Source organism: Chelmon rostratus, chromosome 24 (assembly GCF_017976325.1).
Source record: "Chelmon rostratus isolate fCheRos1 chromosome 24, fCheRos1.pri, whole genome shotgun sequence".
In the NCBI taxonomy this organism is placed as follows: Eukaryota; Metazoa; Chordata; class Actinopteri; order Chaetodontiformes; family Chaetodontidae; genus Chelmon; species Chelmon rostratus.
The window spans coordinates 3550242-3569783 of record NC_055681.1 but is presented as its reverse complement, the minus strand read 5'-3'; the positions used below and the strand labels follow the sequence as shown (position 1 = coordinate 3569783).

Sequence of the window (19542 nt, the reverse complement as noted above, 5' to 3'; positions counted from 1 at the left end):
AATGCTATTTTATGTTTTAAATTTAAAATGCATGAAAATATAAATGGATATAATTGGCTTCAAATGCAGATTTTATGTTACAGTGACATTTAAAATAATCTCAACTCATATCATTCTCAATTAATTTGGTTTTATTAGCACATTTCAAAAGCAGGTCTCTTTAAATCTAAGTGATCACAGGATGATTTGGAAGAAAAGAACAGTAGATATATTCTCTTACTCTAAAATTTCCTTTTCTCTTTTTTAGAATTCCCTGATAATTTCCCCCGTTTGGTTGGTCAAAGTGGGCCTTAATCCATTTCAGGTGACTCAGAGTATACCATGACAGAGAAACCTGCACGGTGTACACCTTTACCTCGTAACATGACATATGATTATACACATTTTTGATAATATAATTTGATAAATCTGAGTAAAAGTTCTGATAGTTTTGGTAAACGTATTAATTCATATATAATTAATCCTCATTTTTTTAACGGCAGAAAAATTTAAATAACTTTATTTGTAATTTTTCAAGTTTATGTAATGGGACGTGAAAGCAAATATTAACAATCATGAACGCGCTGTGTTTGTATTTGCCATGTGGTTTGTGGCACTTGTCATGCTCTGCTCTTAATGCCGTCTCGACGGGGCTTCATCAGAGCCAATCTAGTTTAATTGTGGAGCTCAGACCCCGCCCTAACCAGCTCTCCTGCGGCGCACATAGTATTAAAAAGGAGCGAGCCCCTTTAAGTTGGCAGTATCCAATCAGCGCTGTCAATGATCGTCGTGGACTGTGGCGATGTATGTGTTGTGTGGTCGATGCTACGAGGAAGGCTAGACAGGCAGTATGGCGGAGGAAGACAGTGTGTACGAGTTAGAGGAGCTTGAAAAACAATTACAGAGTTTGTTGATTCGTTACACAAGAGATGAACTGCGAGCCGATAGTAAACCATTCTGCTCTGACTTTTGCAAGGTAAGGAACCGTAGCTGCAGTTGGTGACAGGCTTGTTGTCGAAGACAAGAGCATATATGTTAGCCGACTCCCCTCCCCCAGAACTGGCTAGCACGGCTAGCTTTAGTAGTTTGGCTCGTTCGCATCTAGCTAACGAGTCGTAGTCGATGTGAATACAAACACATTACCCTAACCTCTTTTAAATATTACACCTGATAACACAAGCTCAGATTCAGGCGATGTTATCGACGCGCCTCAGTCTGTAAATTCGTCATACTTTGACAATGATCGTTCACCGAACAGCTAGCAAGCTAACTCGGCTAATCGCATCAGCCAGCTGCCCAGCTAGCCCGGATTTTGTCTGAAAGTTAGCTTAGTTGTTACGCTGAATTTTTACCAAACCGACTGGACAACAGTTAACACGTTTGTAAGGCGTGTGGTAATCATTTAAGCAGTAAGGCACTTATCTGACGGTAGCTAATCTCTAACTTAATGTTGCCATGCCATTCGTAGCCTGCATTATCAAGCATTTGTCAGAAAGTCAAACTTTGAGTGTGTCATAATGACCTATCTTAGCACCCAATCGGAACAGGACATGAGGATGTACTGTTGCAGTAATAAGTAAAATAATATCTTGAGGCACAAGTTGTCCTCACACACTGAATACCTCATAATGTTATAATGTTTGAGGAACAAAACCAGCCATTGCATCTTGGGGAAAATCGCATTTAAATGTCAGTTGTCGTGGATTGCTGGTTAATCTTCGATGGTAACAGAAAAGTCATCAACAAGTTTGTAACCTGAATACTTAAAGGGACGAATCCAATATACTAATTCTTACTTTGCTGTTGACATGCAATTCAAAGTTTAAAGTCGAGGTTTATTTCAGTGTGAAAAGTTTGGACACTCATGAAGGTGAATTGTTAAAGCACAAAGAGTTTCATCAGCGTTTTGAAGCAACGAAACTCCCAAAGTAAAGTTCCCATGCTTGATAACTTGCTGCAGTTTAATTTAGTAGGGAATTAGCTTTTGGGCAACGGCCTGAGAACTGCATTGTTGACAGTTACTCTCACATTCCAGTGGTGCACAGTACTGATGTTTTGGATCTCCACCATTAGAGGGCAATATAAGAACATTGCATTTTAAGAATTTGACAGGTAAACTGTAAGTGTTATGAAAATCATCGCTGAGTGGCACATTTTATTTGCAGGCAGGCCACTTACTTGAATAGTTGTATTATTTTGCAGTAAAAATGTGTTTAAGTGGAAGGCTTCAAACATAAATGATCAGTGAAACTGCTGGCTGTGCCAGGTCTTCAGTCACTGTGTAAAATATCAGAAAATGGTGAAAAACATGAATCAGTGTCCTTGAATATCTTAATTTGTCCACAACCCAAAGATATTCTGTTTACTTTCAGAGGAGTAACAGTCGCATTTAAGAAACTGGAATCAGATGATTATGACTTGTTTCTATCTATTATTGCAATGTTTGCCAATTGATGTAATAGTTCACAACCAATTGATTTGTTGTTGTAGCTCTAACAATTATCCTCCCAGTTTCTCAGAGCTGTTGACCAGCAGTCAAAAAATCCAGATTTATTAATCTTACCATTTTATAAAATGGAGAAAAGCAGAAAATCGTAATATTTGAGAGGCTGAACAGCCTTTTTCTTTTTTGCATTAGTGCTTGGGAAAAATTTAGCAATTGTCAAAATGGATTATATTATGTCAATTGACTAATCATTGCAGCTTTAATAGTTTTGTATGAGCCTCGTACCTGTTGCATCATCTTTTTAAATGCAGTATAAACATCTCATCTTGCCACAGATCTATACATGCTCAATGATACAAGCTGTTCATTGTTCTTATAACAAACATGTTTTGCCTTTTCTCCATGCAGCTGGTGGAGGAGTATGCCTCTCGCTGGCAGGTGCCACTGCCTCAGCTCAGGATCCTTGGGGTAGCTCTGTGCTACTTTGCTCAAGCCGCCACCTTCTTCACATCAAACTGTGATCATGTGCTCCACACACTCAGTAGTCTGGCATTGTAAGTACACATACACCTCTCTCAAGAAGATGTGTTCAGTCTCTGCAGACTTAAAAGACTAAACTATGTATGGTGTGTTGACAAACAGCAACCAACAAGTCCTGAAAAAGTTGGGCCCCCTTCCCTGACTCAACATGTGAGAGACACAGGAGGAGACATGAGAGTTAATGATGAGAGGGAGCAGTGTTGGTAAAAACAAAGCAGTGAATCAAAGAAATAAAACATTATTTTCTCATTGTTTCACGTTGGTTACGTTGTGACGCAGGAAAAAAACACCTCCAGGAGACAGTGATGTTACCCAGTCGCTACGTTTTTATACAGTCCCAGCCTCACGCCTGGGCTACACACCCACTGCACAAACATCCCAAACATAGCAAAACGAGAAAAGTACACAAAGTGGGTCTCTGTAGATACAGACACCGCCATACACTTCTGGTGGGTCATAACTAAAACTTAGAAAATATCAACAGTGGCAGATAAATGAAAGCAATGACACTTGACAAGTGCTATGATTTGGAACTCTTTCCAAAGAGATTATGTCGACTTGTGATTGCTCAGTGGGTTGCCAGGTAGTACAGAAGCATATGTCAATGCTGTTGTAGTCTCTCCTACTCACTGTTGAAATCAGCTGAAAGCAACAGGTGCTTTTCAGTCAGATAAATTGTCACACAACTTGGAGACAGTCAGTGATGATTGTGTAAGTTGTGATGAAAATACAGACTGCCATCGGTGATAGCAGCACAATGTGTTACTGACAGTTATGACCCCCTCTTAACTGCCAAGCCAAGCCAATAGCACCTTGTTTCAGAGCGTCTATGCAGCTGTGGTTCATTCTTCTGCCAGTCGAGTGATGTCTGTGAGAGCTAAAGTAACACGTGTTCTCCACAAAAGTGACAAACACCTGTGTATTTTACTGGAAAACTTAAATGCCTAAATTTATGCAGGAGGGTCTCACATTTGGATCTCCTTAGTAGAGAAAGTAGATGTATATTTTACTGTTGTGTTCCTGCTTTGTTCAGTTTTGCTTCAAGTCCCACTGTGGTTTAATTGTGAATGAATGAATGAATGAAACCCTTTCTTGTCCCCTTAGGTAACTGGTTTTCTCAGTTGGCACTTGAAAAAGGAGAGAAAAAATCGAATATTACGCACAGCCATGAAAAAAGACCCTCGAGATTGATAAGATGGAGTGCGTTATAAAGTAGTCAGGGAAAAGTCCCTTTAAATCAATTAAAATTCACTTGCTAGTGTCATGATAGTCACAGTAAAATGATATTTAAATCAGTTGCACACAGAAAACAAAAATATTGGCAGATACAATAAATACCAGCTTTGTTTTTATATGTTTTTTTTACCACTTCTGAAGCAGTCTTGTAATGTTTATGGAATTAAAAGTTGATTGTGTTCATTGGCTCATTCAACTGAATTTGTGAGCCACAAAAAACCCTGGCAAGCTGCCACCACTTGACCTCACTCCATCATGCCCCCCCCAGGGTTTCCCTCAGCTCCATAGTCAGTATCTTCACGTGCACACAACTAATTACATTTTTGTGAATACTCAGATTTAACTTATCAATTAGGGTTGAACTGTTGAAATGTGGATTTGTCGATAGAAGCCAATCAACTTTGATCTATTCGCAGGAGTGTTTTTGAGTTGCTGCTGTTCTTTGACCAGAAGGACTTACATCAGGGGCCACTGAAACACTTCACTATTACATTCCAGGTGAGACTGAAGTGCAGGTCGTCTTCCCAACAGACAATGCACATATACACATGTATAGATGTTTGTAAAATAGTTATTTAAAAACCTGAGTTTTAGTTGATTGTTGGAAACTGTTCAGAACATTGCGATACAGGATGATGCTGCTTTTACTATATCCATTGATACATTGAGCACTTTAAGGAAACGTGTTGTCCTCATGCTCCTACAGGAATGTCATTTGGCCCTTGCGAAGCATCAGAATGTTCATTTACTTCAGGTTGAGCGTTTGGTTCGGAGTGGCGGGCTTTGGGCCAGCCCAGCCTTGCAAGCAATCCTCAGTGAGTCCAGTTTACCTCAGAGTGAAGGTAGGTTGTAATATGCTCAACACTGATGTCATTGCCCTGCTAACGATTGGCCACGCTAAGTTAGTTGTTGCCTCAGAGTTGGCTCTTGTTGCATTCTTTGATAGCTCACTTGAATCCGTTTATTTCACACTTTTTCTGAAAGCGACCTGCAAATGTGAGCCAACTCTATCAGTCTGTTAGCCACCATTCTGTGTTGTGTTGCATTTGTTGACTGTTAGAGCAGTAAATATTACTGAAAAGTCAGTTTTCAGACTGGTTTAGTACCAAATAGTAATCCTGAAAAAGGTTTTCCATGGAAAATGTTGGAAAATGTTAATATTGTTCTCAGTGGTTGTTCCTGTATCTCCTGCCTATTTCTGAAGCATTAGCAGTATGAAAGTAAACTAAAACCATATCTATTTCTCTTCTGGCTCGACTGTTCCTCAGTGGATGGTTGCATCAGATCTGAGCCGCCAGTGTTCTTTGAGCTTCGGGTGCGCTACCTCTTATCCTGTGAGCGGGTCAATGAGGCTATGGCCCTGGCCAAGTGTTGTGCTTGGCATCCTACAGCAGGACAACACTTGTTCTTCCTCCAGGTCTACCTCACGTGGCTTTTAAAAACTTCACAGCATGACAGCCTACGAAAAGAGGTGGGTGGACTGACTAGCATGTCTTTCAGTCAGATGGAAAGAATTTTCGCTTCGCTTCCTGTTGTTGTTGCTTAGCTGTGACACAAATATGGCAAAATTTTACGGATGAGAATTTTAAAGGCTAAACTAATTTTCCTGTTCTTCAGGTGGCTGACTTAAATGGCAAAGATGCAGTTCATATCATATGTAGTTTGGAGTGTGAGGAAAAGGATGAGTTGTTACTCGCCCTCAGCAGAGCCTTCCTCTCCCAACAGCTCCGCAGGGGAGACATGTACTATTTGTGGTAAGTAAATGTATTGGAATGATGCTTGAGTAGTGCGAAGTCAGTTTATAACACCAACTGAGGCCTATTTAAGTTATACAGTCAAGTTATACAGTTGTTTAATCCCCATTGACACACATTAACAGTCATGTGGAAAAATTAGGACACCCCATTACATATTCAGTTATTATAAGAAATGTTCACATATTGATGTCTAATCTTGTTTTTATTAATCTGGAAAAGAAAGTCATCTAATTACAGGTAAGCAACAAGAAATTTTTCTCATTAAGCAAAAGACATCACCATAAATGCATATTCTAACTGAGGAAGATATTAGTACACCCTACCCCCTAATACCTAGTGTTACCCCCTTTGGCTGAAATAACTTCAGTGAGACACTTCTTGTGACCCTCTGCCAGTCTCTGACATCAGTCTGAGGAAAGTGTTCCCCACTCCTCAATGCAGAATGCTTTAACCTCTGTGATGTTTGAGGGGTTTCTTGAAATGACAGCCCGTTCCAGGTCACCCCACAGCATCTCAGTGGGATTAAGATCTGGGCTTAGACTGGGCCATTCCAGGACTCTCCAATTCTTTGTTTTCAGCCAGTCCGTGGTGAACTTACTGGTATGTTTAGGGTCATTGTCATGTTGCAGGGTCCAGTTCCGCTTCAGTTTCAGTTTTCTTACTGATGGTCTCACATGTTCTTCAAGCCCCCACTGATACACTGTAGAGTTCATGGTAGATTCTCTGATGGTGAGCTGGCCAGGTCCTGTTGCAGCAGAGCATCCCCAAACCATGACACTTCCACCTCCATGCTTCACAGATGGTATGAGGTTCTTTTCCTGGAATGCAGTATTAGGTGTGTGCCAAACATGTCCTCTGTTCTGGTGTCCAAATAATTCAACTTTCGTCCTTGCACACCTCCCATGAAAGTTAAACTTGTGCGGTCTCTTTCTGATTGTAGAGGCATACACTTTCACATCAACAGTCGCCAGTGCCTGCTGTAGGTCCTGTAGTGAGATTTTAGAGTTTTTGGAGACTTCTTTCAGCATCTTGCAGTCTGCTCTTGGGGCCAACTTGCTCTTGGGGCATGTTGGCAGTTGTTTTGAATGTCCTCCACTTGTACACTCTTTCCCCGACAGTGGAATGGCTGATTTCAAGATCTTTTGAGATCTTTTTCAATCCCTGAACAGACTCATATGCTTCAACAATCTTCTCTCTGAAGGCCTCAGGAAGGTCTTTTGATCTCACCACTGTCACGTAAACAGTCCACCAAACTGAATGACAATGTTCTAATCATGTGCACCTGATGTGATGCACCTGTGTGTGATTTCAGCCAATTGAAGAGGGAAAAATTGTGGGGGTGTCCTAATTTATTCCTAAACAGAAATTGCATTTTTATTTCATCATATTTTACAGAAGGCTTTAAAAATACTTTCTTCAGTTTTGCTTGTTTAGTTATATTACTTGAATCTCTCAGTGTTGTTAAAATATATTATTAGATATTAAATATTCATATGTTTAAATTTGTCAAAAAACACGTTTTCCAAGGATGTCCTATTTTTTCACATGACTGTATATATATATCTACTGTGCAATAGAGCAAATACTGAACTTATCCATAACAACCATGAGCAATTTGTACCTCAGTCCTTGTGCAATTTTTCAATATTTCTCAGTAATTTCCATTTGCAATATATTTCTGCATACTCTGTTGTGTAAAATGTGCATATATAGTCAACTTCCTATTTTGTTTTTTATATTTTCCGTTGCCTTTGCTATTGCTATTTTCATTGATGCCGCCTGCAACATGATTTCTCCAGCTGGGGATTAATAATGTTTATCTTATCTTATCTTCTTAAAGTAAGCATTAAGAAAAATGTTGAACTCTGTTCTTTGCAGTGACCTTGTTTTCATATGGAGTAAACTTTTTCGGCGGTTGAAAACATTGAAGCAAGCTCTGCTTGAGGAGAGTCATCAGCTGATGCTGTCTGCCACCAATGTCAACTCAATCTTCCCATTCATCAGAGCTATCCTGCAAGAAGTGAGGCAGAAATTTGAACTGCAGTGAATTTTTATGCCATTCATTTTGTCAGTTTAAGTGAATTTGTTAAGATGTCAGAGTTTCTATAAATATTGAATTGTATATTTAACAAGTTCTTTGTTTGTATCTCTCTAGCTGGGTGAAGATGGAATCCAGTTCTGCGTGGAGCTTTGTGCTAATGCCCTGCAGTCTTGCCTTCCCTGTGATGTCATCACCAAGTCCCTAATCTACAAAACCATTGCCGGCCTGCTACCCAATGACCTGGAGGTTTGCCGGGCCTGTGCTCTTCTCGTCTTCTTCCTGGAACGCACTGTTGAGGCCTACAAGATTGTGTACCTTCTTTACATGCATCCTGATCAGGAGTACCTTGTGGAGTACGGCCCCATCAGTAATCACGTTCGCTTTGAAACCCTGCAGGTAGAGCACTCTTTTACCAAATCTTGACAAAGAAAAGGTATAGAGATTAGGATGTCTGTCAGTTCATATGAGCAGTACAGAATTGACAAATGACGTTGTGTCTTGGCATTTTCCATATTGTAGTACTAAAATTTCTCCTTTTCTGTCTCTTCTCAGGTCTTAAAGAAGGACCTGTGTTTTGACCCAGAGTTTTGGAACCTCATTGCTTTGCGGACCAACTGTTTGAAGCTTATGAGTGAGGTGGTGGTCACTGCTGCCCTTGAGGAAGTAATGGAGGACAAATGGATTCTAAACTATTGCACCAAAGAACCTGCTTTGCGATCAAGCACATCAGTATGTCAGAAACGAAGTAAAGGGTCTAAGAAGCGGCACCACAAAGAGGACAGACATCATAAAGATGATACTGACGCTGCATCTAAAAGACTAAAGATGGGCAAAACACGGATAAATGTTGACCACACTGTCAAGAGGAAAGGCAGCCAAGGGTCACGACCTTTGAAGGACGCATCATCTGAACCTTTGAGGCGTTCATTTTGGCAGCTAGACAGACTACAGGACAATGGGGGGTATGGAGAACTTAGACGTACTACACGACTCTCAGAGAAGAACCCACCAAAACGGAGGATCAGAAAGCCCAAGTGGCTTCTGGAAGACTCAGGAACTCTTGAAGAGAATAATGTTTCTCCGAAGATGAAAAAGTATGGGTCGAAACATCAAAAGCACCATCAGTCATCTGTTGAAAAGAGGCCTGAAACTGGTCAGATCAAGAACAATGCAAAACATAAACCTGCAGTAAACTCTCATTTAATGGCAAAGGAAAACAGCAGCAAACACCAGAAGGGATTTTCTATGGATTGTCTCCAACCAGACTCCCCTCCACAAGTAATTCTTGAGCTCTCCCTACCAGACAATGAACTGATGGGTATGTTTATTGAGGACAGTTGCAGCAGACAGAGAGGGTTCCCTCAAGTGCTTCTTTACAAACCAACAGTGAAGCTTCCTACCACATCACAACCTGTGAAGACTGTGCATGGCAAAGAGGTGATCCTTAGAGCACGGGACGCAACGATGTTTGTAAAACAGTTGCACTGTTACGCTCGGCGGCAGAAGGGAAAAGGTAATGGGTCGAATATTCAAGGCTCAGTGTCAACAATCACACGCTCCTCCGTGCAAGGAAGTCCACCAAAAGGTCAACACATAGAGCTCTGTGAACAGCCTGCCGCTGAGATGAAAGGTGGACTTGCCAATCAGACACCAGCAGCAGATGAAATTACAGAATCCCCAGCTGTGGAAAAATTACTTCAGGTTCAAACTACAAAAACAGTCTCACGAAAGACCTCTTCATCCAGAGAGCCCTCTGAAAAGTCTTCTGTTGAGATGAAAGTCACTGTTGCTTCCCAGACACCTGCAGCAGCAAAAGCGACAGAATACCCGGTTTTAGATAAGGTCCCTCGAGCTCAAATCACAGGAAAAGTCTTGCACAACAAGACTAGAGAGCGCTCTGAAAAGTCTGCTGCTGAGATGAAAGTTGCCAATGCATCACAGACAGTAGCAGCAACTGAAGTGACAGAAGCCCCATTGTTAGATAATGTCCTGCAAGCTCAAGCCAGAGAGCTCTGTGAAGAGTCTGCTGTTGAGATGAAAGTCACGATTGCCTCACAAACTCCAACAACGGGCAAAATTATTCAATCCCCTGGTTTTGACAAGTTCTCTAAAGCTCAGGCTGTAAAAGATGTTTCAAAAACCACAACTGAGGTTTTGCAGACCTTAACTGTAGACAAGAATCAGATGGTAGTTACTGAAGAAATCCTACCAGTCTCCAATGCAGCCAACATTTCAAACATTGGAGCTGCTGATCCCATACACTTACAGTCTCAAGATGTTGTTCTTAGAAATGGCAAAGAACTTGAACTGAAGTCACTCTCCTCTCAGGCTGAAACTGGCTCTCCAGAGGTGCTCACCACAGTCAGCAACAGCATTTCTGACATTTCACACAAACTCTCAGAAGGACCTGTACCTTGTGAAAATGACAGAAGCCCTGGAGGAACAATGGTCACAATTTACGCACCCACAGATCAGGACAGTATAAGTGACATATCTGCTCTGACATTAGTAACGGAAATGGTTACTGAACTTGCACCTGAGACACTTGCTCACAAAGGTCCAGCTCCAGAGGACAGTGCCACCAACGAGTCAAGAGCTGGAAGTAAACATGAAGTTCCTTACAGATTGCATACTACCTCCAGTTGCTCTGGACCAGATCCGGGAGCCTCTGCACTTACTGATGTGCAAGGGACGAAAGAGGGAACTCAGGATATTACATTCGAAACACCTGAGAACAGTGAACCTATGGAATCAGAGGAATCCAAGTTGGAATACTGTTGTACCTTCTGCAACAAACTCTTTAAGGGAAGTCGCGTTGTAGCGCATGCTATGTTCCATTATCGTAAAGACGAGTGCATGTTCTGTGGTATCATGTTCAAAGATGACCTCCTGGCCATGATGCACCTGTCTGATCATATTGAGAAGCTAAAGAGGAGCAAAGACTCAGCTGGTAACAGCACCCAAGAAAACTGGGTCTCTGAGACCAAAGATACCACCACACCTAAGACCTCTGCCAAAGCTAAGACCACAACCGTGTCTTCTGGTCGCCGTAGTAGTGGGAGACCAAGAAAATCTGCTGTCTGTCCTCTGTCAGTAAGCCTTCCAGATTCAGCCCTACCTGGATCCAGAAAGTTGAGATCCAGTGGCAAACCAGTGGGAGAGCCGTATTTCCAAGAAAAGAAACAAAACTTTTCGAAGCACCTTAATAGTACAGCTGCTGTTCATAAGGTAAATGGGCACATTGGCAAAAAGAGCGAGCTTGACAGATTGAAAAGGGACCCCTTAAACTTGGAAGCTAAGCAGCCATGTACACAGCAGGAGACTTCTCAAGAAGAAACAAGTGATGCAACTGAGAATCCCAAGTTGCAAGAAAACCTAGATAAAGAGGTGGACTCAGCAACATCAGTTCAGGTAGACAAAGTGTTTAGCTCTTCCTCTAATGATAACATGGAGACAGAATCTCTGCAGGTCCTAAAGACAACCACAAAACAAGTTGTTGAAGAGAAAAACCTGGAGCTACAAAAGAAATTTTGCTGTCCTGTGGATGGTTGCGCTTGGTTTGCAGACCTGTCCAAAAACCGTGTTGCACTCTTATACCATGCTCTCGAAGATCACTATGGTGAGGTCAAGCCTTTACAACTGGCATTCCGTATTGGAAAAAACAGATGTAGTATTTGCATGAGGGTTTTGTGGAGTTTTGAACATTTTCAGCACCACGTTGAAAGACACAAACTGACTCCTCGGCATCCTTGCCTTCATCAGGGTTGCACTGCCAGGTTCAAAACTGGAATGGAAATGAGACGCCATGCCAGGAGGCACAGTCCGCTGCAGGCAGTGTGCTGCCTCCCTGGTTGTTCTCAACTATTTATTTGTCTCTGGGCACTGAACCTCCATGAAAGAGAGCACTATGCTTCCAAACCCACTAAACCTATCAAAGCCACAAATAAGCAAACAGGTGACAAACAGTCGGATCATAAGACAAAAAATGAAACTGCTACCACTACTGCAAATAGGACTGAGAGTGTAAAGGCTACTTGTAAATCAAGAGGACAAGCTACACATAATTCATCAACAGAAACACATGTTAAGGCTCCATCTCCCACTATTGTTAGAGCATCTCTGCTGAAGCAGGAGTTGGAAGGGAGCAGTGAGACCAAGGATTCACATGTCTTGAAGAACCTTTCTAACAAGGACACCTCCACACAGCCCACTGGCCCGAATCTGAGATTGAGGCAAACGTTAAGAAAAGTTAAAGGAACAAATACAACTCTGGCAGTGCTCAAAAGTCACAAAGTGATCCCATCGTCATTGTTAAAACACAGTTTCAGACTGAGGCATAAGTTCAAGAAAAAGCAGGTCAAAGTAAACACTAAAGGTCCTGAGAGAAGAGGGCGCCCTCCGAAGTCAAAGAAAGCTGTGCATGATGAAAACACTACTACTGGTCAAAACAATGAATCTGTGAAAGAAAAAAATGATCAGAGGAGCCCCGCTCAACTTGCAAGCCGTTCTAAAGCAGCAGAACCTTCAAATGTGAGCAAGGCATTGAAAGAAGAAAAAATGAGTCAGCAGGTCCAAGATGTTGTTAAAACTACAGAAACATCAATTGATGAATCAAAGTCGAAGAAGTCTGTGAACAAGCAGATCAAGAAGAATCATACTAAACAGAAGGGTGTCTCACATAATACCTCAAGACCTACTGTGACAGCTAACCGTTTAAATCAATCAGTCACCACCACCTTAGCAGACAAAACACAGAAGTCAACCACTGGCAAAATGAAGAAAGATGGTTGTCATCCTGCTTCAGACTCGTGCAAGTCAGAGAAGCGCAAGGTTTCAAATGGCAAAGCCAACTCAGAGATGAAGAAAAAATGTCCCCTCAAAGAATTAGGGTCTGCCTCGAAAAAGTGTGCAAAGTCAAATTCTGCTGTCCCAGGGGTGGAGGCCAAGCCAGCAGCAACAGCAACAGCAACAGTAGGAAATTCTGCTGATGAGGAGGGAAAAGCAAAGGTAGAAAACACAGACTCAACACAAAAGCCCTCTGGTAACTCTGTGCCTGCTGTCCCAGCTAACTGTTTAAATGATATATCGGCACCACCCACCACTTCAGGAGAGAAAGCGCAGAAGGTCACAACAGAAGTAAAGTCAAAGAAAGCACACGTGATGAAAAAGGAAAGAAATAAAGAAAAGAATACTCGTACCACCTCTTCAGATGCAGGCAAGACAAAGCACAAAGTTACTCATAAAAAAGGGGACAAAAAAGTGGTCAAGGAGAGACAGCCATGCAATGACGAGAGCAAATCATCTGTTTTGAAAAAGACAGCCAAGTCAAAACCTGTCGTCCAGCAGTTCGAGGGTAAAGCAGCAGAAGTACAGAGTTCTCGGGATGTTGAAGGAAAAGTGACAGAAGATACATCAGATGCAACACTTGAGAGCTCTGGTTCCTCCATCCCTGCTGCCACAGGTAGTGGCTTAAGTGAAATAACTTGCCCACCCACTGCCACTGAAGAGAGCGTGCAGAAGGCAACAGAAAAGGAGAAATCAAAGAAATCTCATGTCACAAAAATGCTAGACCCCAACAAAGCAAATAAGAAGCGCAAGCTTATTCCGAAAGATGGTGACACAAAGACTGTGAAGAAAAAGTGCAAACATCAGGGTGTTCCATCAGTGTCTCAGAAGCCGGCAAAGTCAGATACTGAGGTCCAACTGCTCACTGAGGTCAAAGCAGAGGTAGTGGAGAGCTCTGTAGCTGAGGAAGGGGAAACTTCAGCAGATACAGCAGAGTCTACAATTAGCAGCCCTGGTTACTCTGTGATAATGAATGGACAAGCAGCAACTGAAGATGCAAAATCTACGGCATGTAAGGACGCTCTTGCAGAGTATAGTAAGAGGCCATACATGCGTCCACCACCTACAGCGTACCTGGATGAGAAGTACATCACCATGCCGAAACGGAGGAAGGAGATGTCGGGTTTCCACTCGTTTCAGAGAAGTCTCCCCCCTGAGCAGGCAAAGGTTGCAACAGCTCTGCAGAGGCAACGATGCGCCAACTGTTTTGCTACTTTCAACAGTACCGAGGATCTGCAGAGTCATCTCCAAGTGAAGAAGTGTTCAAGCCTCTTTGGATTTGACTCTGATGACGAGAGTGAGTATCAATACAGCATGCTTGGACAATAAGAATACTGCATTGGGCTGAATACAGGACTTTTCTAGCACCTTTTTGAAGTTAAACTTTCAGACTAGCCCTGTTGAGAGTTTATGCTTCAACGTAGCATATGCACATCCCCACATGATGTCAGGTACAAAGACAAAAACAAGAACAAAAAGGTGCCTGCACACTGAATAAATGCTCCCAAAAAATCTGATTTATTAAGTGCATTTTAGACATAACGTTTTCATCAAGTAAACTTTGACATGTGACCATGAATGTCCATATGGCCTTCAGCTGATTCAACCCAAGGTGAGTCCAAGGCCATAAATATGTACATATAAAATGGATAAATCTAAGACATCAATCACAGGGGCACTCCAATGCTTAACTCAGTGATGTTGCTGGTAACATTTTACTATGAACACTGGTAGTTAATCTACAAATACTGGAATTTGGTTAATTGCACTTAATAAATCAACCTTTCTTTCTAAATCTATTGGACCAGCCAACAAGCAGTTCTGATGGGCTAATAGCAGCTTAACTTTGAAAGACACTCACTAAACAGACATGGGGAAACATGCTCTCCCAATCAACATTACATCTATCAACCCATAATGCAACACACTCGGTAAAAGTTGGTGTTGTGATCGCATAGTTGTGTAGTCCTCATATATAATATGACCCCCACTTTTCAAACGTAGCTTCTTAACTGTGTTGTTTGGTAGTTGTGTCATTGTTGTCTCTTTTTTTTTTATTTCCTGCTTCAGGCAACAGTTGAGCATGTCAAATGAAGTCAAGGTGAATTGACGTGGATTGAATATAGACTGACCTGTGGACCTGCGTGGAGCCCCTGGATGGATTATACCTCAACGGATCAGTGCTCTCTGGATGACTTGTTCATTACTATGGGCAACGGCCTGTGCATCTGGGGACTGAGAAGGCGAAAGTGTTACCAGAGTTTTCCTGCAGCGTGTGCCTGTAATGCAAGGCCGGGAGCGGCTCGGACACGAGAACAAGCCAATCGGAAAACGACAACAGAACCGAATTGCAGTCAGACTGTTAGCAGAACAGCTAGTACTGAAGTGCCTGCTCTGGAACTGCCGTGCTGATTCCAGCTGCTTCACCTGGTATGGAGATTAAGCATTATGGCTTAAAAACCGGACTTGCAAAAGCTGTGACAAAAAAAGAAAAGAAAAAAATGACTCAAGATGACAAGGCTGCTCCTGCTTTCACTAGGATACATATTTTTCACATCAGTAAGCCATATAATGCCATTATTTGCTTTTTGCACTCTTCATAAGATTTCTCAGTTTCTTTCTGCTCAAACTAATAGAAAATATGTTTCATCTAAATGCTATATTAACACCATGAAGTTACTTATAGATTAGACTGAATCTAAACTTTGAAAAGCTTTAAGATTGCTGTATCATCTTTGGGAATTTTTAATGTTTAATTCTTGTTAAAATACTAATTGTATTTCTTGTACAAAGTTCCCAATTGGGTTGATTTGGTCTGTGCTTGTCCTCACCATAAATAACCAGAAGGGGTCAGTGTGGACCACATCTTTTTTTGCAACAGAAGGATTTCTACATAGACAGCTGCCCCACTGCATTTATCATTGTACAGACTCGAGAAATTTCTTCATTGCATCCATCAAGCTGTATTTCCTTTAGCAATAATGATCACAAAACGTGCCAGTATCCTGCTAATATGTTGCTGGCTTCAGTCACTCACTGACTCACGTTCTCTATTATTCGCTGTTGGTAAAGAAGCTGACATACCGGCTTATATTATCTTTTTCTCACTAAAACATAGATAAACTGTCCAAGACCATAGAGACATTATTTTTGTTTTAGGGTGTATGCTCTCTTTTATTTTCATTCGAACTAAACTACTACAGTTTTAAGTGTTAGGGGGAGGCCACACCAGTCTTTCATGAGCAGCAGCAGGTTATATTTATTTATGTTTTATTTTCTATCTTTTGTAAATATTTGAAGAGTTTCAATGGCTTGTTATATAAAGGGGTGTCAGCCGGGTTTATATTTTGTTCTTGAAGAAAAAAATAAAACATTTCAAATGGCATCTATTTTGTGGGCCGTATAGTCGTGTCCAATACACCAGAGAAGTGCATGTTTTCAGCAGCGCAGTGAGTAGATTATTCCAGTAGTATAAAGTGCGTCAGTGCACTGGCAGTAGATAAGACAGCAGTGTTGGACAGTGTGCTGCAGAGAAAATAGTGAATTATGTTCCAAGTCGATCAATCACACAGAAGATAAATCTTCACCCTTGCCAACCCTTTTTCCTGTGTCATCTTACCAGTATGAAAGTTTGCAACCCAACATGTGAAACTACTTCAACCAAGCAGGAGAAACCCAGTTGCCAAGTTTATGAAACAGAGATGTTTTTAGCCAGTGTACAAATTATCATCTTAAAGGGGTCCAGTTAAACCGTCGGTTCCTGCAGCTTTTTTAGCACCAGTCTTTTCATTTGAAATATTTAAGCTCGGAGCGTTTTCCTGCAAGGGTAGTGACGATCAGCGGGGCAGAAAATGAAGCAAATCCCCCTGATTATCTGGATTGAAACAGGCAGAGGAAGGGCTTTCCGTGAGGGCCAAAGCTTAAGTCCGACTCACAAATGTGTTTTGTATTTCCCGACTTTAGTAATTCTCTGCAGAGTTTGATGATATGCGTGTGAAATACATCTGCACATGACACACCTGTATTTGCACTTGACAGTCTTCATTAACTGACACTGAGTAATTATTCTCATGTTAATCATGTTGACATGTTTGAATGTTAATTAACATTTTTCTGATTTGAAAAGGAGCTGCACTCACAGGACCTGGATTTCGAGCAACTGTAGCCTCATGCTCAGACTCTCACTGCCTGAAACTTCACGGACATTTAACGGTAATTTTTCTGGCAACATGAGCACAATTTCTAGAGAATGGCACGTAGCATTACTCTGAAATCAATCCTGTTTCTGCCCGTCAGTGGAGCTGCCAAAGTGCACATTAACCCTGCTGTGTCTCAGTCAGTTGTATAATTTCTTGATTTGGTGCAGTTGATGATGTTCACACATATTATACAACAACAGTTACAGATTAGATATGTTTTACTTAGCTGAGGCTGTCAATGGCTGATGAGGGTAATTACCCGTCAGCCATTAATCACTGTAATCATGCACTGATCAGCTAATGATGCAGACAGACGTGTGTTGAGGCAGTTTGACAAGGAGACGGTCATGAGGGCCAGACAGAAAGGCGATCTCTTTGTTTTCCATCTGAGTCAATATTGTTTATTGTGGTAGACACACAGAGGGGGAGTCTGCTGAAGAGGAGGGAGAAGAAGAAATGGGAGACCACAGGAAGAGTCAAGTTCCTCCCCGCAGGTGTGTGTCTGTGCGTGATGAGGGGTGGAGGTGTTTTACACTGGATTGTCATTTGAAACACGAGCAACATAACGTGCACTTCTCAGTCTTGAGTTGCCACAGAGTTAACATGCAGTTGGTGTTTTAAAGGAGCAGTGACAAACTTAACACATTTATGTATTGTTATTGTATTACATGCATTACACTTCTGGAAATTTGTGGGGAACAATAAAGACATGCAGAGGCGGTACATTCAGCAATAGCACACATATTACATGTAATGGGATTTTTGTGTGGTTGAAGTATTCTCCACCAAAATTTACACACCTGCCACCAGACAGGAAATAAAATAAGTCAAACAGTAACTTTTCAGAGGAAAAAAAAAAACACTCCCCATACAAATACAGTTGAATTCAGTGGCAATAAATCACATCAATGCAAAGTTCAGTACATTCAGGGATTTTTCTGCTATAGCCTGAGCCGGTCTGGTATGACAATATCTCACGCTGTGGCTAATGTTAGCTCACTTTAGGTAAACATTGTTTATCGCACATTTCTGTGTCAGTCAGCTGACTTTGAGTCTTCTCAACTTGTGTTACTGTTCCAATATCTTAGCATTTTAGCGAAATGCTGAACAGATCTCTAAATAGTAGTTCCGAATCGTCAGTCGTCGCCGCAGTGGCAGGTATTTGGCAAAAGCTACGTGGTGGCGCTTTAAATGACACAGTTTGGTTCGCAGCTACTCCAAAATTGCCTGCATGGGTTGAGTTCTGCCGAGGAAATTTGAATTAGCTGTCGTTCATTCAAGTAGCATTTAACCTTTCTTAAGCTTAACATGTTAAAATGATTAAAGGACTGTTCTCAGTATTTTAACTACAACAAAAATACTACAGTAGATGCTTTTTATATTTCTCACAGGTTGTTGCTGCCAATATACCCTCAAAAATATAATATTAAACATTAACAAAACAGGCACACAAACATATCTGACAAGGCCTTTTAATCAATACTTCAAAAGTACTTTAAATATTAAATTGTAGCATGATGAAGGAATTTCAGTTTTTCTCTACATCCATATAGCACAAACACTACAATCTTTTCTACACTGCAATAAATCTTCATCCTAACATTTAGTATTTTTTAGCCCTGAAATCATTATCTTTTAAAGCTGTATAGGAGTTTAAATGAGCTGTAAAAATGAATCTTTTGCAGTGTAGGTGAAATGGACAATTAAGGACATAATTCAAATTCTCCATAATAACTGAAACTGCTGGAGTACAAGGACATGTAAATAGTTTCATTCCAAAACAATATTTAATTATGATTGTGTCTTAAATACAGTATTTCACATCTCCACATGATTTATCTTCAAAATAAAAGCTTTAAATATGAAACAGATTTAAATATTTACAAATAATATTACTTAGAGTGTGTAAAGTTAAATCATTCGAAGGTCTTGAACCGTACCCAAGTGTTACCATCAATCAGTTGTGATTGGATTCAGCCATGAATGAGTAACATCTTCAAAGAGCAGCACCACAGTAGAGGCAAGATGAAACTGGTGGATATAATAGCTGTTTGGGAGTGTTTAAATTAGCGTTTAATTTAACAGGGTCTGGCATTAAACCTCTACTCTCTTGGCTGAAGGGAGCTGCACCAGTAAGACTTTATGTAAAAGGACATTGCTATTCTCAGCTAAATGGAAAAAAACAAAGCTTCAGCAAGAGATTCACCCCATTCTTTTCAGTATAGATACAATAGACACAGTCTGTTCGCTAAAATTAAAATGTAGTCCACTGGTGCTCTGAATGGACCACCGAAAGATACTGTCACCATTTCCACTTCTGCTAAAAGAAGGGATATAAGGCTCCGGCAACATCACATTACATGATTTCTACAAAATAAATCCTTCAACCTCTCAGATATCTTATGATTCAAGGCTGCAAAAGTGTGAAGTTGCCTACAGCTTATTTAATCTTTGAAAAAAAAAAAAAAGAAAAGAAAAAGAAAAGCACAGAGTCTGGTC

The 19542-nt window shown here is 41.1% G+C and overlaps 1 protein-coding gene across 1 annotated transcript; it reads left to right on the top strand.

The window, feature by feature from the left end:
• The first annotated feature begins 829 nt into the window (after positions 1 to 829).
• Positions 830 to 16227, top strand: LOC121627512. The gene is made up of 10 exons (XM_041966439.1): positions 830 to 955; positions 2834 to 2979; positions 4618 to 4699; positions 4908 to 5043; positions 5470 to 5672; positions 5819 to 5955; positions 7837 to 7978; positions 8114 to 8395; positions 8552 to 14141; positions 14915 to 16227. Exons 1-10 carry the CDS (start codon positions 830 to 832, stop codon positions 14923 to 14925), a joined length of 6855 nt encoding a protein of 2284 aa, XP_041822373.1. The 3' UTR covers positions 14926 to 16227.
• The last annotated feature ends 3315 nt before the right edge of the window (positions 16228 to 19542 follow it).